The sequence below is a fragment of the Lissotriton vulgaris genome, chromosome 4_1 (genome assembly GCF_964263255.1).
Source record: "Lissotriton vulgaris chromosome 4_1, aLisVul1.2, whole genome shotgun sequence".
NCBI lineage: Eukaryota > Metazoa > Chordata > Amphibia > Caudata > Salamandridae > Lissotriton > Lissotriton vulgaris.
In genome coordinates, this window is record NC_141691.1 from 773,302,321 (window position 1) to 773,321,320 (window position 19,000).

The 19,000-nt window shown below is 44.3% G+C and overlaps 1 protein-coding gene across 1 annotated transcript in view; it reads left to right on the plus strand.

Moving 5' to 3' along the window:
- KIF13A (kinesin family member 13A) overlaps positions 1-19,000 on the plus strand; it is a 762,232-nt gene that overhangs the window by 592,425 nt on the left and 150,807 nt on the right. The window contains exons 30-32 of the mRNA XM_086965110.1: positions 13,490-13,614; positions 15,160-15,336; positions 17,322-17,414. Of these exons, the coding sequence (XP_086821236.1) occupies positions 13,490-13,614; positions 15,160-15,336; positions 17,322-17,414 (395 nt within the window). The remainder of the gene's footprint in view (positions 1-13,489; positions 13,615-15,159; positions 15,337-17,321; positions 17,415-19,000) is intronic.

A 19,000-nucleotide genomic window follows, 5' to 3' on the forward strand; every position in this document is an offset into this window, starting at 1 on the left:
CCAGTTTTTGAAGCTAGCCACCTTTTCCTCCAGATTATGATGGGGACGGCCGGGAAGCATTTAGAGAGCTGATGAATTGGTAAGGGTCAATTTTGTTAAAAGTAGGGGAGCGATGACTGCCGATCCGTCTAACAGGTTGAGTGAGTTCCCAGGAAAAGCATATGAGAAAATGGTCCGACCAAGGGACCTGAGGCGGCTTATCCAACTGAATGGGGAAATTGGAGCAAAAGGGTCTAAAATATGCCCCCCTTGATGAGTAGGGTGGGTGACCCAATGGGAGAGAGGGGCCAGTTGGAGGGTGTCCAGGAAATTAGCTGGGTCACCGGCCTCAGATTGGTCAAGATGAAGATTCACGTCACCCAAAACCAGGTAATGGGAAAAACGCAATGCTCGCTCAGCCATAGCGTCCCCACAGGATTTAAGAAAGGTGTCCGCAAGACCAGGGGGACGATAAATGAGAGACCCACCTAATGTGAAATGGGATGAAAACTGGATGCTGAGGGGGGCGTGGCTAGCAGCTGAGGCAAATGGTGGCTAGCTAGAGGAGCTCCTGCATCCCGCAGCTAATCCGACATCATCCTGGGCTTGAAATGACTGCAAAATAAGTAAAAAGAAACTCCCCAGTCTAGAGATTCACAGTGGTAGGCATTTAGCTGCAGCGGCTCGGTTGACGTGAACAGCCCTGCCCCCAGCACCGCCGGAGAAAAGAACTGTGTCTCGCAGGTGGAGGAGGCACGATACAGCTGTCGCTAGGGCCGGCGTGCGGGGCCTTGACTGCCGATACCGGTAGGAGACGTCGCTATATACCCTTCAGAGCACCTGGGCAGCCACTCATGGCTACGGCGGCCCAGGATAGATAGCCTCCAGGCACAGGGGTTACAGAGCTATGGGACACTCGGTTTATTGCCCGATTGCGGGCGGCGGAGGAGATATGAAAGTGCTACTGGCGGGGGAGGTGAGCTGATGCCGGTGAGGCGGCCTGTGGTGTAGCCCCCCTCCCCGCCTGCTCCTACCAGTGGTACACATATGCAGAGCGCACCTTCCAGACGGCCCTGGTGGAATTGCACCATCTCAGACGCTGGCCCTGACCACTACACCCACTGAGGGAAGCAAGTCTATTCACTGCAGTCAAATGTCCCTTTGAAATCAAGGACACGTTGCAGAAGCCAGGACTTCTGACTGCCCTGGAGGGGACTGATACAGCTCTACAGTTTCAAGAAGACCTCCAGGCCTTGCTAACCTGAGGGGACAGAAACCAAGGGGATCCCAATCCAGACGACCCCGGCGGGAGAGCCCATTAACGACAAGGCCCTGAAGCAGGAAAAGAGCCCACACGTACCGGATACCTACCTGAGTCCATGTAACAGCGACAGTTAGGGCCCCTGTGAGACGGTTCCTGCGCCAACTGTCAAGAAGACGGCAATAGTATTGTCCTCGCTGATCAGCTGCATCAGGTCATCGCCCCCTACCTACAATTTCGACATATTTAGAGAAGCCCGGCATGGCAACGGGAACGGGGCCGAAACCGAATGTACAAAGCAGACTCTAAAAGTTCGCCTGGGATAAGACCGGAGAAGATCGGGGGAAGCAGCAAATGGAGGAAAAGGGGTCGCGAAAGGAGTCTGAACCACAGCTGGAACCTACCCTGCGAGACGTGATGGAAGCCATTAGTGGAGTGCGCCCCTCAGTTGACTCGGTTACTACTGAGGTATCCCTGCTGCGCGCTGACTTTTGCAAGATTGACGAGCGGGTCAAAGACCTCAAAATAGTTACGTCATCATTGCAGGATGACACGGCACAACTTCAAACCCAGGTTGTTGAACTTCAAAGTCAGCATGCGAGGATGGTGCAACAACTAGATGAATATGAAGGGAGGGCCCGGAGAAATACCATCCGCATTTTAGGTGTAACAGAGCGGGCTAAAGGGCCGGCAGCAGACGTGTATGTGGAGGACCTTATAGTGAAATATTTGCAGCCCAAAAGTCTCTCCAACTATTTCTCCATCGAACGTGCACATAGAGTCCCGGGAGGAAAGCCTAGAACAGGCGCCCCTCCGAAACCACTAATAGCCCATGTCTTTAATTACAGAGACCGGGACATCATTTTACAAATTACGCAAGCTGGGGCCCCACTTAAGGTGGAGAATAGTGAGATTACGTTTTTCCCAGACTTCACGGCCAAGGTTCAGGCCCAGAGGAGGAACTTCCAAACAGTGAAGAAAGAACTCCGGGACCGAGAAGTACGGTACGCAATGTTGTTTCCAGCGAAACTTGGTTTGGAATCCGACGCAAAGAAGTGGTTCTTCACCTCGCCGGAGGACACGTGGGCATGGCTGGAGGGATGGCGAAAAAGTCGGTGGCCAACTTCTGGATCGGAACGCCGGACCAAGGATGCACAGAGAGAATGGGGGGACTCTCTCCGTGGAAGGCTCAGCCGGTGCTAAAGACAATTAGCTGCAGTTTTTTTAAACAACTGTACAGGCGATGGGGACTGCAGGACATTCTACCTCCAAACATGGTTCAAGATATTGGTGAGAACGTTCCTATTATGATATTGACTTACAGGTCCTAAGGACACCTGCTGTTGCACTGTTACTGTCGAAGATATCCACCTGTGATGTGTGTTATTAACTTTCTATGGGAAGGGAAGGGAGTCAAGAGTCTGCAGATATAATACTAACAGCAGTTGGCGGGGATGAAGAGACCACCAACCCACACCTTTTGGTATTTTCGGGAGACTGAGAAGCACTCTGCCTAGTTGGGGAGCGGGTAGTTTTTAATCCACGGGCAGGGCGGCAGGAAGGGGGGGGAGGAGAGAGGGTGGAGGGATGGGTATTTACCATTTTTCGTATTGTTTGATTCACAAAGTGGTATATGCATAGTGTCACCTATAGATTACGCACCTGATTTCATTAGTTGGGAAGCCGAGCTGGGCAACGCCTTGACTGTACTAGCTGAGGGGATCGTTATGCATGCGGGTTTCTTAAAGTGTCGCACTTTCACTGTCTTTCCATGGGATGATGGGGGATAGATTGGACTCATCGATCTCCATACTCACCTGGAACTTAAACTGGATGGGCGATAAAATCAAAAGGGGAATTGTCCAACAATACCTGAAAAAACAGGCCCCGGATATAATGCTCTTGCAAGAGACACACTTGACTGGGAACAAAAGTAAAGCTCTAACGAGGTGGGGGTGCAAGCTCCTGGTTCACGCAGATTTTACCACCGGATACCGGGGAACTGGGATTCTAGCAAAGAAAAACCTAGCTATGATTGTGAAGCGTACCTGGGCAGACCCAGAGGGTAGGTTTGCTGTCTTAGAGGCCCAGTGGGAGGGAAGGGCGCTTAATATAATTTCAGTGTACCTACTGCCTGCACTGGATAAGGACTCACTTGCAACTCTTGGCAAAATATTGACTGACCTTCCAATGGGCACGCTGGTCCAGGGAGGGGATTACAACATGACAATGGATGACGATTTAGACAGATGCCCCCGACGGGCGGGGTCACGTCCTAATACACATATGAAAGAATTCACTACAGCCATGGGCCTCATAGATATATGGCATATGTTAAAACCTAATGATACCTAATACACATACTACTCAAATGCCCACAAGAGCTCATCCCGCATAATCTATTTTCTAACACATGCAGCCTCTATAGGCAACTTCCAGAATCCCCATGTTCTACAGAGGCATCTCAGACCACTCCCAGTCATAACATAACTTACACATTGGGAGCGACAGCCACGATCCACTATAGTCCTGAACCTGTGGCTACTGAAAATCCCTGATATAAAAATAGAACTCTGTTAACAAACCTGTAATTATTTCAATGAAAATGTCGGCTCAGTAGCATCGGCACAAATTCTATGGGAAGCCTTTAAAGTGGTTCTGACGGGCCATGCCTTGTCCTTAAAGATGGGGTACACCCAGAAACAGTACCGCCAGTTATCCCAACTGGAAGACGAACTTCGTCAATTAGAACTAGACAATACCACTACACCTTCAGAAGGCACGCTGCATCACCTCACATTAAAACATGAAGAGTACTTTAACAAAAAAAAACATGAAGAGTATATGATCAAAGCAAGGGAACACATGCTGACCAAACACCTTCATACGCAACACTGAATATACGAACTGGGAGACAGGGCTGGTAAAACACTGGCCTGGTTAGAGAGGAGGGAGCAAGGGGAGCGATGGGTGTCAAGTTTGACTATGCCCACTGGTAGCACCATAACACATCCCAGGGACATAGCGGAGGCCTTTGCGGACCATTTAGAGGAGATCTATTCTCCCTCCACCACGTACACTGCGGAGGATTATCACCACCTCCTCTCAGACAGCAACATATCAACTCTCTCTGAGACTGAAAAAGAAGCCTTAGAAGGCGACTTGACGGATGACGAGATCCAACCGGCCATAAGCCAAATCCGCTCGGGGAAGGCCATGGGGCCTAATGGGACTCCCATTGAATTCCTAAAAGTAACTGCCCCTCAAGTTGCCCCATATCTGCGCGCCATGTAAAATTCAAGTTATGAGCGAGGGACACTGCCTAGGGACCAACGTGTGATATCCATAGTAGTAATCCGAAAGCCAGGAAAGCCTGGCGACCAATGCGGCTCATACCGGCCGATTTCACTAATCAATGCAGAGGCCAAGGTCCTAGGTAAAGTTCTCGCCACCAGGCTGGTTCCGGTTATCTCTTCACTGGTGCACCCTGACCAATCTGGGTTTATGCCAGAGAGAAATACCGCACTTAACATCCGTCGTCACAACAACGTGCTCGCACGTAGAGAATTCTTGGAAGAAGACGCAGTAGTGCTATCCCTAGATGCCTCTATGGCATTTGATTCCATAGAATGGCTGTATCTATTCAAAGTCCTGGCAAAGGAATTTCAGTGATTGGAGACCTGATTAAACAAGCATTTACAATGCAACGGTTTCGCCTTCGAAAAAGTTAGAGCTATTGGCATTGTAAATGACAAACTTTTTATTTATGTGTTGGTTTTGAAAAAAGATAAATAAATGGCATTGTCATTTACAATCCCAATAGCTTAATCTCTCGCAAATACGAGACCTATTGTATTTGCACCCACACACAGGGACACACACACCTAGAGCCACGCACACACACACACACACACCTACAGCCACACACACCTAGAGACACACACACCTAGAGCCACACACACACACACACCTAGAGCCAAACACACACACAACTGCGGGATCTACTATTGTTCTGCTCACAATTTCAAAGTGCAGCAAAAGCACAGCATTACGCTTGTTTACCTACAAAATTACAGCGAGGTGAAGGCCAAGATCATTTTTTGTTTAGTATTTGTCCAAAAGTTTGGATACATCAAAATAGGGTAATTACAAGCCAAACAGTAAAAGCAAAGCCACATTTTGAAGTGTTTTGCCAGAAACTTACTGAAATCAAAACTTAGCAACAAAACGATAATGTGCTTAGGGGCCAATATGAGGTCTAGTTTCTAAAAGCACAGAGCAGGAATGGGATGTATTTCAGTCATGCAGAATCTTAATATAGCCTGGATACTAACTGTGCAACAAGCTGTATGGCACAGTCCACACAGCTCACCTCCCCAGTACATAGTTTTTAAGACTATGAATAAGCACATTAGAACCACAACTATTTACAACCAACTATGCACTAAAAACATAATTACTGTAGGGAAAGAAAGTGCCTCATGAATAATAGTTGACATTTCCATCTACTACAAGTCAAGCACTCAAGCCTCATCAGCGTATTTTGTTTCTATTGAGATGATGTACACAGACCAACTCAAAATGCATCAGATCTTGCTGCTTCTAGTATTGTAAAGAACATGGCAGAATAGTTGCCCTTGATGAAGTGTGGCCAATTGGCAACCAGGCAATAATAACACGCATATAGCCATATAAAAAAGCATTATAAACTATATGGTTTTCAAAATAAGTGTCCCGGCGCATTCTCCAGTCGGGAAAGAATTGTTCAGTCATCTTCAGCTTTCACGCTCTAACTGTTCCTTGTGGAAATAATCTCTCAAGTCGGCATTGCAAAGAAGGCATACAATACCAAGCTGAACTATTTAGCAGACATATATGTTGAACTGAAGGCCAGCTCAACACGTCTCTTGCCGTCTGCCAAACTAAGATTGAAACGCGATGTGCTGGTGAACTGTGCACTAAATTCTCTGTGAAAATTAAGAACCGTCGTTTTTCTGTAAGCAGTTTTTAAAAAACTACACTGGGAGCACTTCCCACTGCTCCAGAAATACGTCACCAGTGAATCGCTGCTTCAGGACACTCAGTCTAATGCCTCGCCTCCACTTTGCAAGCCCTGAGCATTCCTAGGCAAACCTGAGTTTTAAAAGTATTGAACACTCCTTGCCACAGGAACGCTGCACATCCGCAACACCTGCAGGTTAGTTCTGTATTCTTCCTTGGGAACGCTGCCTATCTTGTAGCACTCACTAATCAGGTTAGGGAGTTACCATATGCGATTAGCATGACACATTAGAACATGATTCTGTACCCAGTATTAACTCATGACCTGCCAATTATCTTTACTACGGTCTCGTCTGTAGGTCCTCGTTTCTTAGTGTGTGAAATATGAGGGTTATGAATTTTTCCTTAACTTGCAGTGGGACTTTGTGAATGACCTCCTGTGAGGTGGACTGCCTGCGTTCTACAGTTAATGTCCTTTGGATTTACAAACAGCATTCAATGAGGAGAAAGCTGTCACCGGTCTAGAAGGCCTAATGCACATCGTGACTGATCAATGCAATACGCATAAAACACACACCAATGTCCGAAGAGTGACAGGGGTCTTAGCTGGTCTTGTACATCACATATAAACTACCACAGTGATGTAACTCATCAAACAGCATGTTATAAATTATTTCTAGAGTGCCCAGCGCACCGTAGAGTCCTGAGTTGTCAATGTGTGTTTATAATGACTAAAAGGCTGTTTGTGTTATTTCTAGAATGACAACATAAGGGAAGGTAACGGGCATCAAGCACACAGCACATGACCTAATTGCCCCTATAGAAGGCTGTGTTTCAAGTAGAAGCATAATAATAGCTTCTACTGTAGCAAAGATGCGAGTGCGGTGTGTCATCCTGTCCAGTCAATCACAAGGATAGAAACACTGGGATGTGAACTTTCTCATGAGGTCCTGGAACCAGGTGGGGTGTTATTGAGCCTGGTATTATCCCAGACACTTGTTAGACAACATATAAGGAGACAGAAATTGGACATTTGCCAGCACACCTACAGGTTGGGGTGTATTCGGTACCCGTTTCTTTGAAAAGACATAGCTAGCTCAAAGTATCTACTTCAGATGGCTAGGATGTCAGCTTACACATAAGAGAAGAGATGGTATACACCTCATATCAATTCATACTGGGACAGGAGCTGGTGCAAGGACCACGCTAGAATACAATAAACAGGTGGATTCAGTAAGGTCTGTCATTACTCATGCTATTTTCAGAGAGCGTTGTTATAATGCACGCTACGAACTCAACCATATTTGGGGGTTTAAAGAAGTGCTGCTGAAAAGATGCTTTCTTTGAGCAGACCGCCAGCAGACACCAACTCAGTATGTCAAGTAAGGAGATCGTCCACAATCCATGTTTTCTCAAAACTAGGCCTAATTCTAATTCTAATTTAAAATATTTGTAGAGCGCAGCGTACACCTTGCGGTTTCTTGGCGCTGGGGGGATTGGCAACTGAGGGAGAGAGACCAGAAGAAAGGAAAAAGGGGGGTGTTTAGGGAGTTTAAGAAGGGAAGGCCTGGTCGAAGAGGAACGTTTTCAGGTCTCTACGAAAGGAGAGGTACTGAGTGGCAGAGCGGAGGTGGTCGGGGAGTGAGTTCCAAAAAGTTGGAGCCAGTGTGGAAAAACTGGCCCCGCCCCACTTTTTGCGTGTGAAGCGGGGGGTCTGAAGAAGGGACTTGGAGGAAGACCGAAGATCTCTTGCAGGTACATACGGGTGGATTAGTGAGGAAATAAAAGCGGGGGCGGTGCCCTGGCGGGCCTGGAAGGCCATACAGCCGATCTTAAAAAGGGAGCGTTCTTTTACAGGGAGCCAGTGAAGCTCCTTGAGAAGGGGGGTAGAATGGTGATAACGAGAAAGGCCATACACCAGCCGGGCTGCCTGGTTTTGAATAATCTGGAGTCTACGCAGGCTGTACGCGGGGATGCCATGATAGAGAGCGTTTGCGTAGTCCAATCGTGACATCACTAATGCGGCCATGATGATCTTAAGTCCCTGAGGGGAAAAGAAGCGAGAAATAGAGCGGATAGTGCGGAGGGTGAGGAAACAAGAGGACACCACAGAGCTGATTTGTGAATGAAGAGTGAGCTGGCTGTTAATTTTCACACCAAGTGTTTTGACCGAGGTGGAGGGGGTAGGAGAGGGACCAAGAGAGGGAGGCCAAAAGAGAGAGTTCCAGGGGCTGGATGAGCCACCCGTGAGAACCAGCTCGGTCTTATCCGGGTTCAGCTTGAGATGGTTGTGGTTCATCCAGTCCCTGATGAATGTCATAGTAGACTGGAAATTGGAGACAGAAAGAGAAGAGGGGGATAGATCAAAGATGAGCTGGAGGTCGTCCGCGTAAGCCTCCATACAGAGACACCTTTCATTCAGAAGTACCACTAGGAATGAAGAGTAGACGAGCCACATGATGTAATAATATCGTACACAAAGTGTTACTGGCCAGTCTGTGTCTAAGTGGACAGAAGAGTGAACACGGCGTCATCTAGCAGACACTCACATTCACATTTATCAAAACTAATTGTATCTAGAACACACGGTGTGCCTGTACATAGGCACCTTAATTTGACATCCCCATCCACTCAACCACAAACCTCGACGTATACAGCAGGGTTTTAAGCATATGGTGAGAAATGTTCGTCCAGTTACTTAGTTATCCTTTATTGACCTGTTAGCCCTCGAATCAACCACTTCTCTTCGGAGACCTGCCACCTCCCTCACAGAGAGCACCCCTCCAGGCCTCCTCTAAAAAAATCATTCTCTTAGAATTCGTCGGAGCCGTAGCCCCGGCAAGACGGTGATCCGCTACCCGGTCTCGATGTAAATACCATGTTCCTCATCTCAGACACCTACGCCTGTACGTATCGAATTTGCAAGCCCCACACAGCACATTAGACCGAGCGATATCGCTTTAACACAACAGCTTCCTATTAAACTGACACATTTAGCCTCACCCCAGGGAACTCAAACGCAGTTTCTCACCCCATTTCTGCTCGATTTTCTCCAACCCCACAACCCGGTAAAATCACCTATACCTCTTAGAGACCGCCCGCCTCTCAACTATAAATATGAACCCACAAGTATCAGAATGACCACCTGTCCAGAATGTAACTGGACAGTCCGTTATAGCTCCTTTAACTGGCGTTTTCTGTCCATATTTTACGGCGAGTAGGGCCGGGGCTTGGGAGCACCCAGCGGTGTTTGCCAGGCCTGAAATCTACACAAGCCCAATCCGCTCTCAAAAAAAGTTAAAAACACGCACAGTTCCTACTGAAACGAGTGCGCTACGAGCCCAATCTCGAATATTTTAGTAGGCTCCAACAAGCCATAAATATCCATCCTTTGCAAGTATGACTTTAAAGGGCCTGGATAGACATCAATAAAGGTAAAGACAACAGAGCAAAATGGCAAGGGACTCATACACTTGTCTATTCCCCTTGATGGTGTATACTGATTACAATGTATTCATTAAAGATAATTATGCAGTTTTCTTAAATACGATATTAACATGGTGGGATGGAAGCACTTCCTTTTCAAAGTGCTTAAAGAAAGAATCAGCCACACATTAGGGTTTTAACATTTTGCTGTAAAAGATAACCAAACATGCTAAGATGGCCGCAGCCGTACCCTCGCACTGTGTCCTATTTTAGTTTCAGATAAAGTCTTCAATTCGGAAGCCTTATCTCCTTGACTGTGAGACCGCCCCTCGTAAAATGCTCCATGATAATTGGCCAAATAATTTACAACTGAGTTTCGATTGGCGGATTTAGTACACCCATAAGATGCTGTCATTCATAGGAGATGCCAGTTGTCTTTAAATAAAACCCAAACTGGCACATTTAGAAAATAAACAGAAATCAGGGCTAATTAATAAACGACAGTGGACAGAAAATATTAATACTACGTACAACAAGGGCTACAGCGATGGCAAGCATTTGCTCGTCATCAAATAGAAGCAACACTGTCTCTTTTGCTAGGAGGGGCGGCGCATTGGTTGGAATATTCACATCTGCTGATTGGCTACAACATTTTCTGTCGGTTACGTATGGCGCTGTGGTTTCCGGACTCTACGGTGCCTCCGCGAGTTGCTATTGGCAGAGGAACGTATGTCAGGTTTTCGTTGGCTGAAGCTATATTGCTAAAAGAGTACATCCTCGAGTACTAAGTTACCTGCTGCACGTCGCCGCCTTTCATCAGTGGGGGGGATTCCTGGTTCCTCACTGGGTGATTTTGCTCGTCCATCTCACTGAGCCGGCGCCTGGTTGTCAGGCAGCCGTTAAACTCGGCGAGCTGCGAAGGAAATAGGGTTAGTAGAGGGCAGACTCTTCTCCCAGACCATTCAGTCTCACTTACATATTTGGAACCAATATATTTGCTACCCAATACCACGCTAAAGGAGTGAAACTGGACATGAAGTGAAGGCAAAGTAAACAAGTCAGGTCCCGGGCCGGCAGCCAATCACAGCGCGGCCCAGGGAATGACGTCACAGGGGTGTCCCGGGCCGGCAGCCAATCACAGCGACAAGGGGCGGGACTTAAAAAAAGAGTCAGAAATGCCCACGATTCGCGTTCTGAACGGGAAAAAGTGATTGACAACGATGTCTTCCAATGGCTAGCCTCCATTTATGGAGCTAGCCAATGGAAGAAGGGGCGGGTTCAAGTCCCCCATACTGTTCTAACATTAGATTTCGCCTGCGCGAAACGCTGCTTGCGCAGCTTTCAACAGGCGAAACCTAAAGGGGCGGATTCAAGTCCCCCATACTGTTCTAACATTAGATTTCGCCTGCGCGAAACGCTGCTTGCGCAGCTTTCAACAGGCGAAACCTAAAAAGGGGCGATCTTGCGCTTCGAGGAGCTCCAGAACCAATATAAGATGACTCAAGGGGAATTGTTTAGATACATACAAGTCTGTCACGCCCTCACCACCAGAAAAACAACTGGATGCTGAAGTCCAAGACTTCACACTCGCCCCAAGTGCTAGAGGGCTCACTAAAAAAGGCCCAGTCATCCCTATAAAAAATAGCCAGGCCACCGCCAACTGGGCGATCGACACGGTAAATGTTAAAACCAGCGGGGGTCGCCAACGCGACCTTGGGGTTGGATGAGGAATCCAGCTAGGTCTCTGTGATAAACAAAAGGTCCAATGAGTTGTCCGAGAACAAATCAAATACATCTGTATAGTGCTTCCTCATCGATCTAGCATTAATAAGGGCGGCTCTGATAACCGGTGCCCTCGGGAGTGCAGTCAGGGAATCGCTTGAATGGTAAGAGAGCTCCAAAGTAAAGCCACAGGTTGGACAAAAGACATCAGGATTAAGAGGCATAGGGCCAGTACAAATTGGATCGCATACCGGAGGCTGCAGCGATTTGAGAAACTCACCAGAGAGCTGCATTATATTGCCAGCATTGGATCCAGCTCGAACAGCATAACAGGTCCTGGCTGCTGACGAGATGCTGACGGCGCAGACGGGCTTGCCTTCGGCGCGCCTGCTGCACTCGTCCGCTGCGCGTCCGAGCGAAGGCCATTAAGTAGGGTGGAGTAGGTACAGCGTGCAGCGACTAGAGCGCTGACCGCGAATGGCGGGTGGCACACAAAGATGGCTGCTAAAAGCTAGGCTAGCCTCAGAAAAAGTGCACAGTGCTGATAAAACAGAGTAAAACACACTTCGAGTAGGAAAGATAGCAGCAAATTCAGGCACTAAAAAGCAATGTGAAAGCCCCCCAAGTAATTCCCAAATTACACAGAACAATTATTACACAGTTAAAAGCAAAGTTAAAAACAGTAAAAGTCAGCCTCTTTCAAGCGCTGCACGCTTGAGCACAGCCCGTTAAGTGGGGTTGAGTAGGTACGGCATGCATCGTGCAGCGACTACAGCGCTGACCACGAATGGCGGGTGGCACACAGAAGGCCGCTAAAAGCTAGGCTGGCCTCAGAAAAAGTGCGCAATGCCGATAAAACGGAGTAAAACACACTCCGAGTAGGAAAGATAGCAGCAAATTCAGGCGCTAAAAAAGCAATGTGAAAGCCCCCCAAGTAATTCCAAAATTACACAGAACAATTATTGTACAGTTAAAAGCAAAGTTAAAAACAGTAAAAGTCAGCCTCTTTCATGGGTTAGTATATCATCTTCCTTTTCTGACTGCATCCGACCAAAGCAGAGAAGCACGTGCATAGACTTGACGCCAAGTATGCTGTATCCATTTACTTCAACAACCGTTAACAGGACAGAATGGAAATCCAGCTCTTTGTGGACTTTGTTAAAGCCAAAAAAAGAGGCAAGGTGGTGACCAAAAGAACTATTTTGTGTTCGGTCATCCTCTGTATCTAGATCTGTTGTGCCCTGGCCAAAAAATTTCTCCGGGAGCATTTGTGCGCACGTCACTATGGCCATGGCAGCTTTTACTACTTTTATCACGGATGTTCCAGTGGCTAACATTTGCTGGGTGGCCACGTGGTCTTGTGTATATACTTTTGCCAAGAATCACAGTCAAGGTTACTTTGTACGGTTTGTGTTGCATGATTTCCCTGGGTAATCAGCCCTACTCAATATCACCTAGTAGGGGGTATTGCTTTGAGACACATTTGCAAGGGCAGGAAACTGCAGGAAGATTTATCCATCAGACGAAAAAGTTACTTTCCTTCAATAACAATATTTCTGCTTGATACCTCATCTTCCCACAGATTCCCACTGCTCTTCCTCCTCCCTCAAGAGCTAGTGTTCTGAACTGTGCTGTAAGTATTGCTTTTGTTGATGCTCTCCTGCTTCCTCTCTGATTGCCTTGATGTGCCTTGGAAAAAGTACCAGGAACTGTTTCTAGCAAACTGGCTGAAACCCAGTGGTCTCCCAATATCGTCACATCTGATTGGCAGATTTACAGCTGAAGCCAGGGCACGCTGTGGGGACTCTGGAGAACTATTGCTGATGAAAAAGGTTTCCATATTAACTTTGGTGCCTGGCGAATATTCTAAATGTTAGGAGTCTGCAGGAATATTATGAACCCATCAGAAATATTGTTAGTAAAGACATGTAATTTTTTGTTCTGACAGTCTCAGAATTTTTCACAATAAAAGTCTTTGTAGGGTGCAAAAGCATTGTGCTTTATATTACAATGTACTCAATGAGCTTATTTTTTGTGACTAAAAGATTTATATTTATTCAGATTTTAATGCATATTCTTACTATCACTGAATTACTATAGCTGATGACCTCAGTGCCAACGAACAACTAGTGGGTCCTCATGCATCAGGTGTCAACTCAATTCTACCAAAGGAGCATGGAAGCCAGTTCTACTACCTGCCAATAATAAAGCACAGTGATGATGAGGTAAGGCAATACATATAATTCACTTTATGTTACATTTTGGGATGTCCTGTGTGAGGTAACGAGTTCGCTTTCAGTCATATGCATATTATAAATCACTGGTTAGTGTTGAACAGTGTATTTCAATTTATTCCAGTTTACTTTATCAGTTTATGCTAATGATTTAATTTTGCTACCAGATACTCTGCTTCCACGTTTTTCTCTCAAATCTTCTTCGCAGCAGTTTTACTCCACAACAATTGTGGTCTCACAGGAACATTTCTGACATACTGTATGGGATTTCTGTGTGACCAGTGCACTGTCATTATTTCTGTGAGCCTTAAGATATGTTTTAGTTGCAATTCCTCATGTATTCATTTACATTATGCGTATTTTAAAATATATAACATATATTCTCTCTGTTACCATTTAAATAGCATAAACATTACACTGAATTATGCTGCAAAAGAATTGCAGCTGATTGTATGGAAAGCAGGAGGAGGGCCTTATAGCTTTTCTTTTGACTGCCTAAACATCTGGTGCAGAAGTAGAGGGGATCTCTGCTCTCCCTAAAGTTCATGTACAGCATCATATTCGCCTATGTTTTAAAATTTCTTTGCATTTGTAATTAGGAATGTTCCTGTTATTGCAGACCATTATAGAAACTTAAAATGGTAGTCGCGAAAAAGCTCTTCTCGCCTCAATGCATTTTAATTTAATATTTCACAGTTCTGCTGTTCTCTTGGTAGAGCTGTGTGGCATGGTGCATGTGCATTTGCTCTTTGATAGTCAGTGGGATCTAAACATGTTGCTCTGCAAAGACGACAGGCATTGGCAAATTCATTCATTGGGCTCTTTCTGGTTCTTAGAACGTTGTGTTAGGGCAATATTTAAATTCAGGGTGTATGTTAATGATCTGGACTAGGTGTAACCATGTCTCTCTTTTCACTGCAGGAGTAGGAAATAATCTGTTATATTCAGATAAAGCCAGTCACTGTGGAACTATCCAAGCTCCTTGTTTTGGTCCCTAACATGAATTTCTTTGCCCACAAGATGTATTCTAGGTAGTAGACCTTGTTATGAAACACAGTGTTTACTAAAAGTGTCAGAAGGTCTGTTAATATCTGAGCAAGCCTTTGTTTACTTTCATCAAAATTGTTACTATGTATAATTCTCAAGTTGTGCCTGAGGTTGAATTTGCTCCTTTCCACGTGAAAACCCTGCAGAAACCTTAAAAGGTGGTGGCATAGTATTAGCACTTGATGAACCAGCTGGTTGATCTTGATTTTGCAATATGCCTCACAGTGTTACTATTCTTTAGACCCCTGATCTTGTGTAGGGTAATTGATTAACTTGTATTTTACTAATCCTGAGTGTATAAACATGTGTGTCTACTAATGATACTGTGATACATCTGCAATAGCAATTACTTCCGGTGACAGGAATCTTCTTGCATTGATGTTATCTTGTTTGATAACATCAAAGGTTTTCCCTTTATTCTATATAAAATCACAAAAATAGATATTCTCACTCTTTAGTGTTTTATTGCCTTTTTGTCTCTCTCGACAGGTTTGTGCTATTGCTTCATGGGATTCAGCAATTCACGATTCAGTGCACTTAAACAGGGTTACACAACAGAATGAGAGGGTCTATCTGATTGTAAAGGCGACTGTACAACTGAGCCATCCTGCTGCTATGGAGTTGGTGCTTCGTAAAAGGATTGCAGTCAATGTTTACAACAAACAGGTATCTGTAGAATAAATAAGCATTAACTCCAGTGTGACACTGAATTCATCAGTTAGTTGTTAGGGTGATGATATAACACACCACTGGCTCAGTAGTGAATTTTAAATTTTCCTCTGACACTGCAGCTGCCTGGGTGTAGAGGCATAGGGCGCTCAAATAAATTATACAAAATATGAGCATTCATGTGACCAGTCGGATTTTGGGTAATCATTATCAAAAGTGAAAAGATTGTGTAAGCGTGACTTCAGCTATTGTGGTGGGAAGTGATTCTCCATTGTGGTTGCAGTGGCTATGTTATGTATTTATATTTATACCGTTATATTCCCTTAGTATTTGCTGAAAGAAACAGTTGTACAACAGAGTGTCCCCTCCATGTGTTCTTTATTTTTTTATATAGATTTAATTCTGACGTTTGTATTTTCACATTTCTACCATTCTCTGAACTCATATAGAGAAGTACTAAGTAGTTTACAACGAAAAAAGAAGAAAAAAACAAGATAATTTGGAAAAACAAACTTTGAATTCAAAGTATTAAGTGAAATGTGCATAAATAAATGTATAGATTGCATTTATGCAGTAACATCTTTTTACTTCTTTTTTAACGTCTTAAGAGATTTGTTATGTTATAGTTATCATTTTATATAATGTTGCTGTCATGTTGTTGATATTCACCTTGAATGCTTTTAGAACAGCCTTACTGTCACATGTTAAGAGTTGTCTAAGAAAGAGAATGAACAGAAAATACCTTTAGAATCCAATGTTAAGTCCTGATGCTTTTGTTTCTGGTCTGTCTGCTAGGCTGTTTTCTATGAAACACATATTTATAGTTTCTTCTTTGTTACAATGTCTACAAGAAGTTTTTTCCCCCTACACCATATGTAAGTAATTCTGATTCATTTTACACATTTTATGAATTGAGTACTTTTGTGGTGAACGTCAGTGTTGTACACCTGAGCCCAGTAGCAGCTCACTTTTAGGTTCAAAACTACAAAGATCACGGGATAGTGATTTCCTACTGGGAACTTATTTATGAACACTTCCTACTCTGAGCGACCTTCAAAGTGTGCTCCAGTGATGAGAGACTTAGAATTAAGTATTAATAGAGCATTGAATCTAAATTGCCCCAGAGGAAGACTATTCAGTTCAATGGTAAATGTTATTGTTCTGTGAATTGTTGACATTTTAGAGTTCTGCTGTGTACTCGTAGTGTGAATGTTATCAGTATGCTTCATGATGGGTTTATTTCGGACTCACCGATAGTGTTTGTCCAGCATGTCACATCTAACTTGATCTTGAAGGTGAAAATGAATGTGCTGTTTTCTGGTTTACCCAATTAACCATGTCTACATTCAATACTAGCCTTATGAAAGTAGTACTTTAGTGCCGCCCACTCACATCTTGGTAAAGGTGGAATGTCATGTTTAAAGACACTAAACATACATAACCCTGTAAAGGGGAGGTACTATGGCGACTTCCCGACTGACTTCTACTGTTAGTTGTTATTGTAGTAATATGTTTCATGCCATCAAATAAACCTAAATGGAACTATGTTAAAATATGAAGTCAGGGAATTGCTTTGCTCCCATTGTCTATTTGTGGTTACTGGTAGCTCCCAGATAGAAATCAGCCCTACCCAAAGCATTTACAGAAAACTACAAATCCTACAGTTTTCTTCAACTCTACCATATTTCCAGTGCTATATATTCATTAAGCTACTGCCTTCTCATGATTATATTATTTGGAGCTCAGATATGCTTTAGTAAAAGTTGTGGCGCTGGGTAGAAGTCATTGCTTATTGTCTAATTTGCAGTTATGGTAAATACCATACTCTTTAGAAAAAAGGGAAAAAAAATGAGAATTACATTAAAATTACTTAAAGAAATATTAGTTATTTGAAGCTGTAAATTCAAACATTGCTCTGTATGTATAAATAATGGTTTTAAAATCAACTTGGTTTATTTCAAATTGTGTCTATTTCAATGCAGAGTTTTACTCAGAGTCTGAAGCGAAGAATGTCTTTAAAGAATATACTTTATTCCTGTGGTGTGACCTATGAAATTGTTTCCAACATACCAAAGGTAATGACTGTCTGTAGATTAATGATCTGAAAATTGTTCAGTTGCATGTTAAATGCATGAAATTTCCCCAGCATGCACCAAATTGTTAGAGCATGCAGAGTGGCTGTGAACTTTAGAATGTAAAAAAATGCTGATCCTCTATCTGGTACATATTCTTTTGTGTTGTTTTAACCCCTGAAGGTTTGTAATGTTTGAATGCCTGTCATCATTTGGCCCAGCCACCCATGTTAGCCATGTCATTGTAAACACATGAATATGGCCTGTGTATACATTACTCCTGAAAGGAAGTCTTGGAAAATGTCTTGAGCTCATTAACTACTACCAACTGCAGAAGGCTTCTTCACTCCATCTGCTTTTCCAACTGTATTTGAAATGTACCATTGTACTGCACAGCAATGTAGTATTGCACATGTTTTATTACGTTTTCGTATGATTTTAATTAATGCCTTTCAAACGCAGCTCTTTTCTTGTGGATTCCTTTTGAGGTCTGTCTCTATGATCTATTGTTACCAATTCTATGAAATTTTCATAAAGGGGGCATTGGCATCACCCATAGGCGTATTTCTGTCCCACCCCTTGTTCTTGAATCTTTGATGCATCCAGCCACCTCCTGTGGGAAAGCTTGAGATGAAATACATAAGGCAATATTTCACATTTCAAAACTGCACTTGGTCATCACACACTATATTGTTTATCTCATAAATACATTGCATACGGAAAGCAATCAGATGTAGGTCTTGCCTACAGATAGCTGTTGCTCTGTGTTGGTGACCTCATGTTACCAGTACACCAATGTACACATACATATATGCATGAGAGTAGACTTTGCAATATTTCTGGCAGACTTTCACAAAGCTCTGTGGGTTGGGATTACTTGTTTTCCTTTTCGGCAAAATAAACGTTGGCCCTTAGTTCATCACCTGTGTGTGAATGATGTACACTGACCTATTTGCACTAGCTAAAATTGGACACTCCGTGTCTGACATCTTTCTGGTGCAGGGGGGTATCAGTCGGGGTTTCCCATTGTCTCCATTGTGCTTCGCTATAGCAATTGAATCTCTGGCAAGTTGTCTGAGAATCGATGCTCTTGTTAATGAAGTCATGTAGGCTCTGGGAGTGTCCGACGGAGTGGGACTTTAAGCTGATGCTGTTCTCATGTTCCTGGGTAAGATCAGTGGTCAGGATCTCAAGTCCTTCAGATACAAAAGATCTTTGGGCAATTTTCATGGCATAGTGTAGATAAAACTCACTCTTGGGTGTACCCCATTGACTGCCCCAACTCAGCACTAGACTGGGCAAAGGACATACAGATCCTGACAGAATGATTTAAATATCTCTGCGTATACATTATAGTTGATGTAAAAATGCCTAGGAAAAGAAGCCTTACACTCCATCTGGACGGGGATCTGGGGTTTTGGTTGGCACTTCTGTTGTGATGTGATAAGGTATTTGTAGAGCGCGCGGCTACTCCATGGAGTGTCCCGGCGCTATTTCCAAACTCTAGACAAAGCAGTGCAAACAGAAACAGCAGGTGCCTCCCTAATGTTGGAAAAGCCAGGTTTTAAGAAGACGCCTGAAACCTAGAA